The 19,178-nt window shown below is 46.1% G+C and overlaps 1 protein-coding gene across 1 annotated transcript in view; it reads left to right on the forward strand.

Moving 5' to 3' along the window:
• The first annotated feature begins 5,863 nt into the window (after positions 1-5,863).
• The window catches only part of SMARCD2 (SWI/SNF related, matrix associated, actin dependent regulator of chromatin, subfamily d, member 2), a 35,907-nt gene continuing 22,592 nt past the window's right edge, over positions 5,864-19,178 (forward strand). Inside the window, exon 1 of the mRNA XM_048517388.1 lies at positions 5,864-6,132. Within this exon, the coding sequence (XP_048373345.1) occupies positions 5,941-6,132 (192 nt within the window). The 5' untranslated portion in view covers positions 5,864-5,940. The remainder of the gene's footprint in view (positions 6,133-19,178) is intronic.

Genomic DNA, 19,178 nt, shown 5'->3' on the forward strand with positions numbered 1-19,178 from the left:
TCAGCTTTTCAAAAAAAGATACCGATACTAACCCCAATTTTGTTTAATATAACAGCAATAGTAAAAAGCATTTTACAATGCAAAATTATATCAAGGATTATTGTTTCTAGTCCAGAAGTCCACTGTATGAGGGGAGGACCTGGGATCTATAATGGTAGCATTTTAATTCCTTCAACTCAAAGCCAAAGATAAGAAAAATATTTTTTTAAAAAATATTTTTACGACTAACACCTTTTAATTATTAAAGTGCTGCATCAACTCAAAAGAACCTTTATGTTGCTAAATTAGGATTTAGGGCCTCAAGACCCATAGACAGATGCAAGCAAAACAGGAGGAACTAAAACTGTGAGACCATGGCCCTACAGCCCAGAAAATTCACAACAGCCAGTTGATTCTAGCTGTGAAAGTCTTCGACAATCCCCCCCCCGCCCCCCAAAGTCTTCCAAAAATTAAAACAGCAACCAAACATTGACGTTTATTTAATAGTTTGGAAGAACCTTTCTTTTCCATTGTATTAAACAAAAAACAATCCACTGTGGTCCTTTTGCGTGCAAAATATTGTACAGCCTGTGCTCAATTTTTTTTTTTTTATTCTAAATGCCGGTTTTACAGGCTGCTGGAGAAATCTCCCAGTGAGAAATCTAGTTTTATTTCCTTCGGTGAGAACATGAGACTCGTGCTGCTTTTTGTAATATCTGTTCTGTTGAGACCTTACAAATAGTTCACAAGGAAAACAAGTCGACTCATTTTTCATTTTTTAAAGGTACCGGAGCTACACATCCTGGATCAGATTCTCCAGCAGCAACAACTCGGGAAACTCTCCTCCCGCTTTTCCTTGCTAAACCCCATTTCGCGAAACTCCCCGCCCTCTGACTTGTTCTGTATCTATGATCAAATTCAAATTGCTGCCTACTTTCCCTAATTCGTCCCTGCAGCCAAATTTCACCTTTAGGAAAAATGGCTGCAGTCACTTGCTTTCGCAGAGGAGACTATGATCACTGGCCATGAGCAGGCAAAATAAAACAAACAAACAGTAGTACCTTGAAGGTGTTTATTCCATCATGAGCTTTTATGAGTCAGTGCTCACTTCTGCAGATCTAAACAGCTTAATAAAGGTCTGGTTGCTTAGTGATTTTGTCTAGGTAGAATGGAAAAGGTCACTTCCCATGTGGTGATGGTAATCTAAAAAAATATTCTGTGTAATGGTACAGACTATAAGAAAATGCCAAATCTATTGTGAGTAAATCCCAAGCCATACCAGCTTCAAGACCACACCAAGGTCTGGCTTACTACGTAGTTGGGTTGTTTCCCTCTACCTGTGGGTTCAAATGCCTCCTGACCAAATGGTGCGATACATTATTTTCAGTGTCTTTTCCTTGAGCAAAGTAATCTTGGCGTGTTGCTCCGAAATACTTTTTGACATGCTGCAGTATGTTTTTAAGACTCGCATAGCAATGCACAACCCACCTAAAGATGTGAATCAATTGGCTGTCCTGGTTTTTCCAGGCGGTGTGGCTGTGGTCTGGTAGTTTTTGCTCCTAATGTTTCACCCGCATTTATGTCAGTCGGTTCCAGTTATGAAAGCCCTTGACAATGCATTGATGTGAATAAACTTTGCCAAGAAAGACAATTGAGGCATCCATTCCTGGCTATGCTGGAGGCTCACTGGCCTCACCCATTAAGCTTGCGCTGAAATGTTAAACCTCAAGACTAAAATATCATGTGAAACTGAAACCTGGAATTAATATTGTAATGACTAAATAAACAGTGCTAAGGAACCATTTTCCTAGCAGCTATTCTGTTGAGAAGCTGACCCTCAGATCTTGCAGAAGCAGGTGTTTCCCCCAACGTGCTTGACTTTTTACATCAGCTACGGAGGGAAAGGGCTGCAAGAGTTTTGTACGAGGGGATGCTTCCGAGATCTTGTTGTTTGTACTCACCTGAAATGGGCGGGTGCACATGTGCGTTTGTGGTGATAATTGTGTATCTATTTCTCTTTCAGCATTTCCATGCATGTGTTTGTTTCATGAGCTGTTCTCTTTGGGAGCCACTTCACACTTTACGCAGCAGGTGGCAATCCAGGGACAATTTCTGCTTCACACTTTCACATTGAAGTGTTTACTGCAGCAAATGCCCCCATAGGGAGGCATTCAAAGTGTGAAATAGTTCTGTATTGATACCAAGTTTGTTTGCTTCTGGGATGATTTTATGTGTGTGTGTATAAAAACTAGGTGTGTTTCCATGTTCTTGTAGCAGGTGTTTTCCAAATGTCAAGGCCTTTATGTGCCTTTCTCAGATCTGGTACCTCTGTGCGCAAATGAAAGAGAGCGCTGCTAAAGTGGGGGCTTATATGTATGTCCCAGTGTGTAGGTGTGCTTCTTAGACAATTGAGTGCACCTCATTGCTTGATACAGCAGCCCAGTTTAGATATTAGGCTACCAAGGCACAAGACTTTCCTTACATAACTTTGTACAGGCGCGCGACCTCACTTAAACTGTGGCTGCAACTCACACAAAACAAGTATAAGCGCTTTGCTTGCATGCCAGAGTCAGCAGCCCCAGCAGACATTGTTCTGCTGTGGTAATGAAGCATGTCCAGCTGCAATTCATGTTTTGAACCCCAGCGTCTATGAGATCCTGAGCTCAATTAAAGTCCCACCCGAAAGCTCTTTTAACTCAGCAACCTCATGTTTAAATTAAGCCTGTGCAGCTGCTTTGTTTTGCCGCTTCAGGCTTAGAGGGTGCATAACTGGGATTGTCTTCTCAATGTGAGAACAGCAACTCCATGTTTCTTAAACTCTTGTGGTTGTTAATACAAGTGCAGATTTGGGGGAATATACAGGGTACGATGGGGAAAGAGAAAGATGCACTGAACCCTCATGCCCACTGATTTCCCCCTAAAGATACTACCTTTCCCAGTCTCGTTTTTCCCTGCAAGACAGGAATCTTCTAATCTTGGGGTCTGGCAAGGAGAAAAACAAATTTAGTCAAGACATAAGATAGGAAGATCTGAACACTCTTCCCTGCAAATGTTCCCTCACCGTGCATGCGAATTGACAGGTAAATATTGGTTTGGAAACATAATTCTGACCTTTGCGTGTTGGGTTGTTATATATTGTGCACATCTGAGGTCTGGTAGCATGTGCTGTCTGAGCTATGAACTTGGAAGTGCAAATTAAAAATGTCCTGCCACAAATTTACTAGTGGGCTTTAGGGAAGTCGATCCCCTTATCTACAGTATAGACATACATACTATTATATCCTCATTTGATTTACGTATAGCCCAATCCAGGGGAGGGGGATGGACCTACTTAAAGAGCCGGCACAACAGGCAAATGCGTTGGTGGAGGGCCAGGTATGTGGGCAGGCACCCACTCAAATCCCCGCCACTGCAAAAGCCAGAAGTCCCAGCTGCAGCAGAGCTGAACTGGCATCCAGTGTGGGCAGGGGTGGGCCAAGGCATTCCTGGGGGAGGAGCTGACATTAGTCAACTTCCAGCCAGGGTTTGTGGCCATGTTTTGGGTGGCATGGGTCCATTGGCCTCAGTGGAGGGCTTTCTAGAGATGGGGAGGGGGGTTGCTGTTTTCTCCCTAGAGGCAGCGGGGCAGTGTAGCACCCCTGCTGTCCCCAGCCGCCTTCACAATCTGCACTGGGTTGTAAATGGTTAGAATCATAAAGTTGAAGGGTCTATAGAGGCCATCTAGTCCAACCCCCTGCTTAATGCAGGATCAGCCTAGAGCATCCCTGACAAGTGTTCGTCCAGCTGCTGATTGAAGACTGCCAGAAAAGGGGAGCTCACCATCTCCATAGGCAGCCCATTCACTGCTGAACTACTCTCACTGTACATTTTTCCTCTTATGTCCAGCTTGTATTTCCATCTGTAATTTATACCCATTACTATGAGTCCTGTCCATTGTTGCCCTCCTCTAAGGGACAGCTTTTCAAATATTTAAAGACAGCAATCATGTCCCCTCTCAACTTCCTCTTTTCCAGACTGAATATTTCCAAGTCCTTCAGCCTTCCCTTGCAGGGCTTGGTCTGCAGGCCCCGAATCATACTCGTTTGCTCTCCTCTGTATCCACTCCATTCTGTCCACATCCTGTGTGAAGTGAGGCATCCAGAACTGCGCAACGTACTCCAGGTACTGCCTGACCAATATAGTGTACAGCAGGACCATGACATCTTGTGATTTGAATGCTATGCCTCTGTTGATACACCCCAAAATCGCATTAGCCTTTTTTGTCACTGTATCACACTGACTGCTCATATTCAGCTTAAGGTCCACCTGTACATTTAGACCTTGCTCACACAGCATTACCCAGAAGTGTGTATCCTCCATCTAGTATATGTACATCTCATTTTTGTTACCCAGATGTAGGATTCTGCTCTTGTCCTTGTCGAATTGCGTCTTATTCACATCTGCCCTTTTTCAAGCCTTGCTGAATTCTGTTGTTGTTAGAGGGGTTACACAACAATATATGTAGAACATTTTGAACACCCTAGAGAACTAAGTAAATGCAAATTAATATTATTGATTTCCTTAGAGTTGGGTTATAATGTTAATGGGGTTTGTTATATTAAGGAATTTTATTCCTAACGAATAAAGTTATTAAGGCCTGAATTTATCCACTTTTTGCCCTGTTTTGTCCACATCTTGTATGACTGATCTTGTGTGAATCCCTCTTGCCTTCACTTTCAAAAGATATAAGAGTTCATGATGAAGTAATATTCCTGTATTTTGTTGATTTTTGCAAGTATTCTCTTCTCTGTTAAAATTAAAGGTGGAGGGAATGTGCAGCCAAAAGAAAGCAACTTTTAAAAAAAGTAACAAGGGTATGTCACAGAACCAGTCTGCTATTCCCTTTTCCAAACCCCAAAGGGCAACATAGTACAGTAAGAGGATGTTAAGGACAGTAGGCACTAGACCTTTTCCTGACTCCCTATTTAATAAATAAAATTAAAAAAACTAACGTTACAGCAGGAAATACCAAGCAGGGCCAGTGCACATTCTGCTAATTTTAGCCTGCTGGCAGATAGGGAATGGCTGGGCAGTTGATTGAGGTGAAAAAGCTACAAACCTCACCCTAATCTTAAAGCTTGTTTCCATAGATTAGATTCCACACAGGCCACAATGGTGACCAAACTGCCCCGGGGGTCACCATTACACAATTACTCCAGCCTAAACCCATTCATTTCAATGAAGAGCGGAGAGCAACTCTGTGTAGGAATAAAATCGGAGCAACTCTGCATAGGATTACGTTGTAATAATACTTATTTGAGCACGAGTTTAGGTGAGTCAGAGGCCCCTTCCGCACATGCAGAATAATGGACTTTCAAACTGGATTTTACTGTGCGGAATAGCAAAATCCACTTCACAGTGGTGAAAGTGGATTGAAAATGCATTATTCTGCATGTGCGGAAGGGGCCAGAGCTCAGTAATAGGATTGCTCTGTGAGAACACTCATTTAAACACAAGCTGTCCTGAGTCGGAGCTCAGTAATTCCGCAGCTCAATCCTATCCACAACTAGTCTTTATTTACATAGGCTCAAGACCAAAATAACTCGCACAGAATGGCACCGAGGAAACATTCATGAGGCAGAACTCCATCATTCGCCTCGGGTGAACTCTACCCCGCCTAGCCCACCTCACAAGGTCGCTGTGAAACTAAACGGAAGGCGAGCAGCAAGCCCCTTCGAGGACAATCGGGCAGCGACGGCGAGCCGTGGCCTTTTTTACCACACACGGGAGCCAACATGGCGGCGGGGCCTAGTCGGCGGCCCCTGAGGCCTCCCCTGAGGGCCGGGCGTGGGCGGCGGTTCGGGGCGGGCTGGAGGCGGAGCTGGGCCGGGAGCCGCCTGCCTTGTCGGCGCTTCCTCCTTCGCCTGAGTCGGGCGTGCGGGAGGCTCCTCAGGCGGCCTCTTCGTCCGTCTCCTGTCCTCAATGGCTGCCCGCGGCGGCGGCTTCTCCCTCACGCCGCCCCCCTCGGGGGTCCCGCCGCCCGCCGCCCTCCTCCCCGGGGTGGCCGCCGCAGCCTCCTCTCTGCCTCCCGGGCCGGGCGGCGGGCTGTTGCGGGGGCTCAGCCCGGCCGGGGCCGCCCCGTACCGGCCCATGGTGCCCGCCGCGCAGTTCCAGGTAGGGCGGCAGGGGAAAGGAGCACCCATGGGTGGCGGCCATGGGGCTGCCGGGGTGGCGGGCCGGGAGAGGAGTCGTTCTGGCATGTGCAGGCGCGGCTGTGCCTAGGAGCCTAGATAAGGGTGACACATTACGATGCGTGCATCTTTATTTCATTCGCATGCCCTGCTCCCCAAAGTGGCTTGCAAGGTTCTGCCCGTCACTCTTGGATCCTCACAACGGCCCTGCGAGGTAGGCTAGGCTGAGAGGGGTGACTTGCCCAGCGTGGAGATTGAAACTTGGGCCTCCGAGATCCTAGTCCTGAGTTCTAAGCCCTGTGTGTGTATAAGATGTGTAAGTGTATATATACATAAGAGATATATACATAAGTGTATATGTACACACACACACTTAAACACACATACTGCCTTCCTTCCACACTAAAATATAACATGCTGCCTTCCCTACATAGTATATATTGCTGATAAATAATATGCACTGCTTTTGGTACTTGGGAACAGAGGCTAAATATTGCACGCACACACATTGCCTTCTGTAGTAAAATATAACGTTCTGCCTTCCCTCCATAGTAGATATTGCTGATAAATCATATTCATTGCTTTTGATACTTGGAAACGGAGGCAAAATATTGCAGGATAATGTCATGTTGTGTGTGGGGGAGGTGTGTGTATGTGTTGTGTGTGTATATACACACACGACTGGGGAAGTCAGTGCCAACCATCCTGTTAATACAGTCTGCCTAGCAAAAGTTGTGATGTGATGTCATCCCATGGGTCAGTAATGACTTGGTGCCTGTACCTTTACCTTTATGTTATATATGTATGTATCTGCATAAATACACACCTATATAGTGTATAAGATGGATAGATATACATGTATATTAGACAGGTGTGTATGCATGGATATTAGAACCATGTGTACATAAATATGTATCAATTTGTGTGTATTTAGCCTCTTATGTGGCTGACCATAGAATATTGTAACCCGCCCTGGGACTGTAGTAAAGGACAGGGAATAAATCCTAATAATAATAATAGTAACTGATGTTATTTATTAGATAGAAATATAGATTATATCACACATTCATTTATGTTATATCAGGTAACATAAATATGTATCTATTATCAGTATATATATTGTGTGTGTAAAGTGCCGTCAAGTCACAGTCAGCACGGCGACCTCAGGCAAGGGGTTGTCCAGGCAAGTGAGAAGCAGAAGTGGTTTACCATTGCCTTCCGTTGCAGTCTTCCTCAGTGGTCTCCCTTCCAAGCGCTGACCCTGCTTAGTTTCCAAAATCTGACGAGATCAGGCAAGGCCATACTGCCTTCCCTAATCAGTATACAATGTATTACTGGTAAATAATATGAATTGCTTTTAACCCTTGGCAACAGAGATTGAATATTGCTGCATAATATCTAGTGCTGTGTGTATGGGAAAGTTATGGGGGACACAAAGGATCACTCCAATTCTTGAGTGGGTACCTGAGAGGGCTTTGGAGCAGAGAGTTGGGTAGTGTGTCAGGTTAGATTAGAACAAGGAGACCTGAGTTCAAATTTCCACTCCCCTAAGAAAGTCACTGGGTAATCTGTAGGCCAGTCACAAGCACCCTCTTTCTCAACTTTAATCAACCTCATAAGGTTGTTGGGAGGATAAAGTGGGCTAAGGAGAGTCACGTATTCCACCCTGAGCTCATTGAAGGAAACCTAGGATAAAAATGACTTACACACATGAGTTACATGGAACGATTCCATGATAGGTGCTAGATGGAAAACAGTTCTGCTTATCAGTGGTTTTTGTGGGTGAGAAAGCAGTTTGGTGCTCCTGGGTGGATGTCGTGAGGTCTGCTGGATGTGTGTACATACAACAGTGAAAGGGAGACTATGTGGCCTGTGTTTTGCAGGCATGAAGTGGCTGCTGAGTTTTAGGGTGGGGTAGAGGAGAGAAGACTGTTGGGTGGTTGCAGGAGAGAAGCAGCTAAGGAACTCCTTTTCTTCCCCCCAGAGACTTGCCAAAATCCAAGCAAAAGTGTTTTGCAGAATAATTCTAAAACTGCCTATGGGTTGCCAGGTTGTGCTAGTCTAGTGCATGCTGAATTTTGTATATTGAGTAATTTAATTTACTGGGTTGGTTGTTATCTGCCTCAAACTCTCAATCAGTGGGTTGAAATCTAAATAAATAACAGTGGAGGTCAGTCATTTCCAAAAAAGGGGGTATTGAATTCTTGATAGTACCGGTTGGGCTGCCCAGGACTGAGTTCCAGGGGAGAAGAGTCCACCATGTAAACGCAGTGCCTGGAGTCACACTGTGGTTTAGCACTCTTAGCTCTCAGAGAGGAAGTTGGTTCTTGCTGTTGTCAAGGCACCAGTATTGAAACTGGTTCTGTAGGCAGAGCTGGTTTTTGCTTATTACGGCTGTTGTGTCAATAGAGGAAAAGTCACATGAGTTCACAGGGCTACCCTAACAGCCTCATTCAGCAGAAAAGAATATGGAGGAAAGCCAGAAATGAGAAGGATTTGACATCTTTCACCTGAAACTCAAGTTTTATCCGTGACTTGCTGTCTGGAGCTGATTTTCCCACCCTCCATCTCGATCCTCATGTAATGCACAAATTCTGTCCTCAGCAGGGCTTGAGAAAGGAGGTAGTACAGCAGTGAAAAAGATAGAAAGCAGTTATGGTGGAAATGGGGGTCTTGGAGTGGGGGGTACAAAAAGCCCCTTCTGCTCTCAAAAGCAGACTGGGAGTAGAAATATTGTAGAGAATTTTCTCAGCTACTACAAAAAATTCTAGAGTTCTATTTATATCTGTATTTTTTTCTGTTTGGCTTTGTTTGTATCTATGGTAATAGCATGCTTTTCAGAATTAAATGCTTTGTTTTTGTTATTTTGATAATGAGAACCTTTATTTCACAAATGTTGGGCAACTTTGTTGCTTAAGAACCAACAGTTTGCCACGTGTGAAGCAGGTCTTTCTACAAATGCCTGCACATGTGCGCATTGAGTCCTCCAGGACCAAGACTTGGAAAAGTTCACTATTCTAGAATCCTAGTGACGTGTAGACATTAGAACTATTATTCTATTCATGTCCTCCCCTGTCTTCATGAAGTTCTTCAAAAGGTCTAGAACAGGGGTCTGCAACCCACGGCTCTGGAGCCGCATGCGGCTCTTTCAGCCTTATACTGCAGCTCCACATGGCCTGTAGGTCGGAGGGTAGTGTGGGCGTGTCCCTCCAGAGCAGCACTGGAAGGAAAGGTGAGTGGAGGGGCCGAACCGGAGGCTCTGGCTCGGTAGGTCTTTGGGGCCATGGAAAACAGGTCCAAATGGCTCTTTGGGTGGTAAAGGTTGCTGACCCGTGGTCTAGAACCATGGAGGCGAACCTATGGCACTCCAGATGTTCATGGACTACAATTCCCATCAGCCCCTGCCAGCATGGCTGATGGGAATTGTAGTCCATGAACATCTGGAGTGCCATAGGTTTGCCACCACTGGTCTAGAAGGTAGATTGTCCCTCTTATTGCTGGCCCCCCCGTATGTTAGTTGTCAGTGGTGGGAAAGAAGGGTGGGGCGGGTTATTAGAGCAGTTAGTCACCTGAAATTCAAGCCACTCAGCCCTCTCTCCTTTATCTTTGAAGTATGTGCTTTTGCACTTGAACAAGTGGATGGATGGGGAAAATATTATACATATTTGTGGGAAAGCAGGGATATTGATATATCAAGTCTGTTCAACTTTTGACCTACCAAGTTAAATGCAGCCCATGAACAGTTGATTGTGACCCAACAAAGGCATGGGTGCATTTGCTGCCTGCCCAGGGCTGCAGAAACTGGCTGGAGGAGGGGTCGAATGTTTGGCTGGCTCCAGTATCTGGCTGCTTGGTGTCACTCAGGTGGATGGAACTCAAACTGTTCAGGCTCCCAGTTCATTTTGGTGGTGATGAGTACAGAGCCAAGGAGTGGTGTGACCTAGAGCAACTTCGTTCCTCTTTTACAAAATAATAGAGATTTGACTATTTTACAAGTTTTTTTAAAAAAAGCAGTGAGTGTGGAGGACTTTGCAAATTAAAATATAGTATATAAAAAACCTTGTAAAATAGTCAAAAGTAGTCAGAAAGCCCAAAACGGGGGGAGGCAGCATGGGACTGTGTCAGTGGAGTGGGCCTCCCCAGGGCACTTATCCAGTGGAGGGGCAAATCCGTTGGAGGGCGGCCACTACAGTCCTCCACAGTGGGCAGACACAGTGCGGAGTGCCATGATGGCACTCCTGCACCCCCGCTTGCATAACCAGGGTGTTCCGGAGGCATGGCCGGAGGTGGGACCAACATTAATTGGCTTCCATCCATTCCTGCCAGAACGCCAGTGCCGGTGTTTGGACTTTTGCCACCCTTTTGGATGGCCTAAGTCCATAGAGCCCAATGGAGGGCTTTTCGACAACGAGGAGCCTATTTGTTTGTTTGTTTGTTGTTTTCCTGCATCACCGAGAAGTCCTTGGGGTGGCGCCGAAGCAGTGCTGTGTCCTGCTGTCAGGAGCTCTGGATTGGGTTTCCCGTAGTTTTATAAAGCCTTTTCCTAGCATCAATTTCCTTGTCGAATAAAAAAACTTCACCTAATTCACCTGACTGCTTTGAAGTTTAGGGAGAAGATCATGGGACACCTGAAGTTACCGCTCTTGCAATTGCCTGCTTTCTGTAGAATATTGCCTGTGCGTGAGAAGTTTCGGGCTTTGCTCGGCAACCGAGGAAAGTAAGCTAAGATCTGTCTTCCATGTGTTGGGTTGCGTTTTCTGCAGCATGGGAGGCTGTGCCTCTGCATGTCCCTTCACTTCCCGTGGTGGTTCTTCTGTAACGAGAAAACAGGAAGCAGAAGCCGCCCTGTAGAGCAGCAACTGTTTTAGAAACTATCAACCTCATGAACCTGCCGGGTGATGTTTTGCAAGCTTGTGACTACTGGACAAGCGCATTTGCAGTTCAGGCTGAATGCAGCTGAAAGGGCTCATATTGTGATAGTCTTTGTGCACTGTTTATGACCCAGGTCAAAAGAAATAGCAGCAGATAAGCTGCTGTGTTGGTATCATAGAATACATTTACATTGGGTAGGGCAGACTTTCTTGTTAGTCAACTTACATTAGTGCCAGAATATGCAGACCTTCAAATGTGCTCCGTTTCATTAGGTGAAGAACTCTGTGTAACTTGAAAGTTTACACAGTCTGTGTGAACAGTCCAACAAAAGAATTTGCCTTATGTGCTATGAATATCCAAATTGGTCAGTAATACTTAACTTACAGTTATGCATAAGTTTGCTTAAGAAAGACTTTAAACAAAACAAGATGTTTGAACAGAATATAGACCCAGGGTGTGGGACAGCAGAGTGAATTGTGGAAGATGTATTTGAGCAAATGTACAATAATACATGGTTTAGGGATTATAGGGCAGAGGTACTCCTTGGATATTAGTAGTAGAAAATTTTATGGCATTGGCCATCACAATCTGCAAACAAGCTAAAACCTAGACAAAACATTTATACAATAAGATGCATAAATATGGTTAAAATTAAAATTACAGTCTTGAAACAAAAATAGAATTACACCAAACCTCTACATCCAATAACGAAAAATTGCTGGGTCATTTCCAATTTGATCTTTCTGGCAGCATATGAAAAAACCCCAACTCTTTCAGATATGTATGATGCAATCTGGCTGTGACATCTGTCACCCCATTGATCGCCAGGGTTGATTCAACTGATCTGACTGGGGGGGGGGGCTACCCCCATTACTGTGCCATGTGTGCCCTCCCAAAGCTGTACGCTCGGTAGAAGAGAACGACCATCCCAGATAGGAGTGTACTGTTCTTCAGTGCATGATAATTCTCAGATATTGGAATCTTGACATCTACCGCAAGCCAATTCTTATCAGACTTTGTGGAGCAAAATGGTTGAAAGTTATATTCAGATTTTAGGAATGTCTTTGATTTAAAACACCTTGGACTATTAGCAACTTTCTTGAATCTTGAGCTGCTTGCAAAAACTGGATATTAGAAGCAGTTGGACAGTAGCACATAGAATATGTTCACCTTTCTGCCTAGGTTTAATTCTACTGTAGTTTCTTCCAACATACTTTGACTTCCTGATAGATCCATATTATAGATGATTATTTATATTGGTTAGATTGAATGTCACCTGTTTGTAGACCATGAATTCTTTTAGCGAGGTCAACCACCGGGCTAGACATGCAACCAACATGTCTAATTATATGGCTGTTACCATACCCATGCAATACCTGCTTATAACAGCCCCAGCCTCTCATCCCTGAGAATGGGGTTTCCAAACTCAGGTCATGCTAAGCCCCACAATGGCTAAGTCATGCCTATGCCAGCTTATGAAACCTGAGACCCCCAAGAATACCACTGCCTTTCACCTGGCCCCTCATACCCTACTGCCCAGCAGCAGGGCTGGAGTGAGGGAAAACTGCACCCGGGGCATGCGTGCGCCCCTGCCATGCCCCAGAACGCTCCTGCACCAGCGCGTACCCGGTGCGTCACATAACACCCCCGTTCCCTTGGCCGCTACGCCACTGCCCAGGAGACCAGAAGCCACTGAGTACCTCCTGTGGCCCAAAGCTCCCCTGGTCTTCCCACACCTGTCAAAGCCCTTCTGAAAGTGACAGCAGGCACATACAGATTTTGGGGGGAGCCTCTGGGAGTTCAAGGGGTTGCTCGGATGGGCTGACAACCGAGCAGTGATGGAACCTGACAGCCAGGGACAAGCCTCTCCTTTCAGAACATCCAGGTGGTGCTGGCCAAACCTCTCAGTCCCCAGATCTGATGTGTCTCCTGGCCACTGCTGACGACGCTACCACTACCTTTCCCCCTCCTCTGTCATATGGTCCTTACCACCAGTGTCACCCCATCTTTCTCTTGAGATTGGGGATCTGATGGACATCATCACAGGCCATGCACCCTGCCTTATGGTGTTTGGCAGCTTATTGGTGGTTTTTTTAAGGTTGGGAGTTCAGCCACTGATTCTGGGGGAAGGGGCCTCTCCCTTGACCTAGAGCTTGGTTGGCATTCTATGCACATCAGGACTTTGTGTGAGACCTGCACCAATTGGGCTGCACCTCCTTTTTGGCAGGTGAAAGTTTTCACTTTGGGAAGTGGGCGCTCCCATGCCCAGTAATATTGGCTGCTGCCCTGGGTCCACCCCCTTTTGCACCACACAGAGTTTGCATTAGTACTGTGCCCTTCTGTCCCTTTTCTGTGCACCAGCATAAATGTTCCTTAGGCCGGCATGAGTGGCATTTGCACCAGCACCAAGGGTTACCCTGCCTCCACTGTACTTTATATTCTTTTCTCCCAACGTTGAGTATCTTATTCTCCTTTCTTCCTGCTTGGTTTTTAAAACTGTGACTTTTATTGCATAACACCTGTGGGAAGACCATTATTGGTAACTGGATGCTGACTCACTCATGTAGTCACTAAGCAAATGCTTGGGGTGATAGTGACTACCGGCAAACAGAACTGTGTGGCTTGCCATTGGTAGAGGGTTGAGACTTTATCACTTGCTATGAGACTGGAACATTATAGCTATGGGGGCAAGTTTTCAAAGGAAGCTGCTTATAGTTCACCTTACGTGAAGTTTGTGCTTGGCATCCTAGATGCAAGCAGGGACTCTTGTGTAATTTACTCGGCGCACCAAGGATCCGTTCCGTTGTGGATGGCTTTGTTCTGGCTGCTCTGTTCATTAACTCTGGAATAGCTTATCCTGCCTGGTTACTGAGGCAGGTGTATTATTAAACTGAACAGAGTGTTTTGTATTGATCTGCCTGTACTTACAAGGTTGCAGCCATTCAGGGACCAAATAGAAGCTTTGATGGGAGGCCATATTGTTGGGCTAATGGCATGGGGGTTGATCCACACTCGCAGAGAATCCAGATTTGTCTTTCTCCCCTCCTCCCAATAGCTCTTACTTGTGGACATTAAAGTTATGAGAGATCCAGTGACTGATCTCTAATGACTCACCTTGCTTACATCCAACAGTGCTTACTATCTGGTGACTGTTGTGGGTTTTCCAGGCTATGTGGCCGTGGTCCTGTCATGTTTTTGCTTCCAACGTTTTGCCTGCATCTTTGGCAGGCACCTTCAGAGGCATGTCACAGTAAGGTGCGTTTCTCTTCATGGCCAGTCTTACTGTGGCATGCCTTTGAAGATGCCAGCCACAGATGCAGGCAAAACATTAGGAGATCACAGCCATCTAACCTGCAGAACCTACATCAGCTAGTTTAGGGTTGTCCAACTCTGGTGCTTCAGATGTTCATGGCTACAGTGGCTGATGGGAATTGTAGTCCCATGAACATTGAAGCGCCAGAATTGGACACCCCTGTGCTAGCTGATTCAGGCTGTGGAAGCCTTTGACTTACTCTCTGGATTGGTTCCTGACGAACTCTAGCATGTTTGCTGCTAAGCTCTAAAAGGGACCTCCTCAGAGCAAAGTTGGAAAAGTGATTTACTTGGGGCAGAAAATGGGTGTTATCCTCAGAATATGGGCAAAATTTCCACTTTGCCCCCTCTAGATCCATTGTCCTCTGTTTTGCCCCTGACTAGTATTTAGCAAACTTACACAGCAGCAGCGTGCCACTCACGTCATGCTTAAGGTGATGATTTGGTGTGTGTTTGTTTTACCCAGGAGGGAATCAACCAGATGAGTTTTAAACCATTTGTATCCCCCTGAGTTTGCAACCAGGAAGGCTCAGGGCAATATTCCGAGACAGGGAAACAGGCTTAGGAGTCCACTGCGGATAGGTTGGTGTATACAGAAAACAGACGTTTTATTTTGCTTTAAACTGCCGGTGTTTGCATAATCCTTTTGGGGGAACCGGGTGGCAACGGACGCTTCCTTCTGCCTGAATCTCTCTTAATTGACTGTTCCTCTTCGGGTAGGAAGAAAAAAAAGCTGTAGGTAAATATGTAACCATGCCTGCCCCTTGGGAAAAACAGGAGATTTTGAGCAATAACAAGCACCAAGGGAGATGTTTAATCACCTGCAGATTCCCTCCCCCCCCCCTCCCCAGGGTATCTAGATAGAATGATAGAGTCGGAAGGCTGTCAACTTAAACCTTCCCCACCCAAGTCAGGAGCATCCACAGCATCAGCTGACTGACGAGAAATCCAGTGACTGGGGTTGAACCCCAGAAATCTGTTCCATTAGCACCAGCGCTTTCTTCTGGTAGAAGAGGCCTCTTGCCCCCCAGGATACTTCCTTGCACCAACAGAAAGAGCCGCTGCTAACAGTTCAGATTTGCATGATCCAGTCCAGGCGTTCCAGATCACAAGGAAGAAAGGTACTCCTGCAGAAGAAGAAGAGTTTGGATTTATACCCTACTTTTCTCTTCTGTAAGGAGACCCAAAGTGGCTTACAAGCTCCTTTCCTTTCCTCTCCCCACAACAGATACAGAGGTAGGTGGAGCTGAGAGAGTTCTGAGAGAACTGTGACTGGCCCAAGGTCATCCAGAAGGAATGTAGGTATGTGGAAACACATCTGGTTTACCAGATAAGTCTCTGCCACTCAGGTGGAGAAGTGGGGACTCAACCCCCCTTTTCCAGATTAGAATCTACCTGCACTTAATCATGACTCTCAGAAGACCCAGGCAACTGAATGGAGCCCTGTGGTGCTAGACACAGAGCGCGCCTGCCTTTTTCTTTGGCTCTGGCCAGGCACGCTAATCAATTTGACTAGCCCCTTTATCCTCCCTGCCCTCAGGGCCATTTTATATATTATTGGAGGGGGGAGCCAGGTTTGCCAGTTAATGCACACACGGTGATCACATCTGTATGTTACAGGTGTTTGCAAACAGAGATTATCACCAACACCCTTTATATATATTTTAAGGTGTGCTTAAAATATCTGAGAACATGTAAAAGTGTAATGTGTGGATTCAGCATGCACACATGCACCATTTGACTGTGGAAGTTAGGAATATCAGCAGAGTTCCATCAAACATGATGCTTGGGTGGAAAACTGGGGAATGTACCTTGGGGACGGCCGTGCAGTGGCGTTCCTGCCTAGGGACAGGGGGTACCCAATGTCCCCGGGCGCCCCCATTTGGTCACGTGGGGGGCGCCAACATTTCAGGGTCGTTTGTGTGTTTTTAAAAAAATTTAAGTGTTTTTCACGTTCCGGCCTGCAGGGGGCGCATTTTAAGGCTAGCAGAAATTCCTCATTAGCTACAATGGAGCAAAGTCACTGCAAAACAAAGAATCTTGGGCAAATTTCTTGGGATGCCTGGAAGGGGTGTATTTTTTTTAAAAGCTAGAAGTGACACCCAAAAGAAGGTTTCAAGGGGTATCATCTGTTAACTATTCTTATGATGCCACCCAAGTTTGGTGAAGTTATGTTCGGGAGGACCAAAGTTATGGTCCCTCAAATGGGTAGCCCCCATCTCAGGTTAGCTCCTATTGAAAACAATGGGGATGGGGGCATTCCATTTGGGCATCCATAACTTTGCTGCCCCTGAACCAAACATCGCCAAACTTGGGTGGTATCATCAGGGCAGTCTCTGGATGATGCCCTGAAATCATGGTGCTGCTAGCTTTAAAAATGCGCTCCCTGCTGGCCGAAAAAACACCAAAAATACCCCCCCAAAAAACCCAAATACCTTGCATTCACATTTGGGCAGGACATAATTGGACAATTTTTGTCCGAATGTGCCCAAATTTGCCCAGATTCCAGCTGAATCTGCTATTTGTTTCATCTGAATCTCCAACCCTCAAAAGTGATGCTGTTTCAGGGTGGGGGAGAAGTCACACCCCAAACAGCATCACTTTCAATTTTGTTTTAACCGTGGACCGCAGATTCTCCCTTTAAGGTAGATTTAAAAGAAGAATCTGAGCTCCCTAGTTTAAACACCATTGAAAGTTATGCTGTTTGGGGGTGGATTCCACTGGAGGTGTTTTGTGAGAGATGATGCTGACATTTTGTTTTGGTAAATGTTTTCTGAGGGTGATTTGTGAGAGATTTACATGCTTAATACCCACTTGCACTGGCTTGGAGTTGTTTCTCAGGCTAACAACCTACCTCATAGGCTTGTTGTGATTAGGAAATTAGGAAAAGAGTTGGTGGGGAGAGAGCCATGTATGTTTTGCTGGGAGTGGGAGGTGTTTTGTGAGCTGGTACAAAAAATCATTGTTTGGTCATGGTGGGGGAGGGTGGCCGCCCATACGCCAGGCGGGGGGCACCAAACTCAGGTTTTGTCCCTGGGCGCAAGTTTGCCTAGGTACGCCCCTGCGGCCTTGGAAACTTACATTTGCTGCAACGGTAGGATGCAGGTAGCCTGAATGAAACTGTGCATAGATGGTACAAAGAGCAAATACTGATTGTTGTGGACTTTCCAAGCTGTGCGGCCATGGTTTGGTAGATCTTGTTCCTAACATTTCGCCTGCATCTGTGGCTGGCATCTTCAGAAGTGTATCACAGAGAGAACACACTTCCCTCTGTGATATATCTCTGAAGATGCCAGCCACAGATGCAGGTGAAATGTTAGGAACAAGATTTACCAGACCATGGCCACACAGCCTGGAAAGCCCACAACAACCAGTTGAGTCTGGCTGTGAGAGCCTTCGACAATAGCAAATACTGGGTTCGCTGTTAGTTGTGTGAAAGTGGGCAATGCTTCAGGCTATGGAAGAAGGGAGGATGTGTGTGTTTGTGTGGGGAGGGGGTGTTGTGGCCAAACAAAATTGAGGAGTAAAGGTGACTTCTGGGACAACCAGGGACAACTGCACTTTATCTCTTCCCTTAGCCAAAGTCAACATTGCCCAGGGATGTGTACTACTTAATGACTTTCAGAGGGAGGCGGGTGGGAGACCAGCTGCTCATTGAGGAAAGAGACCATGTGACTTGTTTTACGAGGAAGCTGACCATTTCTCTACGAGCCTCTATATTACAGCAGCTTTTCGCTGTGCGGTCATGCAGATGTTCAGTTTTGAACAGTCATTATGCACCCTTCTTCATCTTAAGTTTCTGTAAGCTTAAACTGTGCAGCTTTTCGCTTCACTTGTTTTGTAACTCGTTTGCCTTCCACCCTGTCGTTCTCACAGACGTCAACAGAGTTTCTCTCTGCCTGCTCGGCATTCCCAGTTACTCGCAGGCAGTCCTTCCAACATTGAGCTTGTGTGGTTCTGCCCAACCCCCTCTGCTCTGCTCTGCTCTGGGTAGGAGTGGCAGCAGATTGGAAGCACTGCCCGGGCCTGTTGGAGAGGGCTGAAATGTTGCCCCGCTGGCTGGGTGGCTTTGGCAGCTCCTTGGCAACAGCAGTTTCTTTCAGTCCCAGAGGGCAAGGGAGCGCGAGCCCCTTCTGAAGTGGGATTGTGGGTACGTGTAGGTGTGTGCACATAAGAAACCAAGGGCCTCTTCAGGACTTCATAAACAAGCCCCTCCTGTAGGTAATTTGAGCTGAGGGCAGCTGTGCAAAATAGCAGGCTCCAGCATGCATTTCTCCAGTCGAAAAGCAGTCAGCAGGAGTTGATTCAGTCTTGGGCATGCCTTTTAATAGTTGCATAGATGGGAGAAAGTTTGGCAGGTACAGCTTCCCTTGATCTAGATGTGCTTTTCCAGTGGGAGGAGTTTTTCCCTTCTACGCAGTTGCACATAGCATGATTAAAACGAAGCAGTCCTGGCTTGTTGTCAGCCCAGCAGTCTCGGGCCAGTTTCCAGGAGAAGCAATTCCAGAATATTGAGGAGAGAGTAGTCCAAGACTAAGTTCTCAGCCCCTCCTGCACAGTTAGAGCCCCAAATGGGAAGATTTGTCTGCCTTGTCTAAACACCATTGTAGAAGCCAGTATTTTTTTGCTCCCCCCTCAGTGAATCATCTCATAAGCTGCATTTATGGCCCAGCCATCCTAGCTAAAGTTTATGGACGAGGCTGTTTCTTCTGCCAAGGATGACAAATAGGTGTCTGTAACTGTAGAGGTGTAAGATGTCAGACTCTTGAACGTGGAAATAACAGAGACCGTAGAAAAGTCCAAAAGCAGTTTATTCCGGGTGACGCGAAGAGTAACAATGTAAAG

Source organism: Sphaerodactylus townsendi, linkage group LG15 (assembly GCF_021028975.2).
Source record: "Sphaerodactylus townsendi isolate TG3544 linkage group LG15, MPM_Stown_v2.3, whole genome shotgun sequence".
NCBI lineage: Eukaryota > Metazoa > Chordata > Lepidosauria > Squamata > Sphaerodactylidae > Sphaerodactylus > Sphaerodactylus townsendi.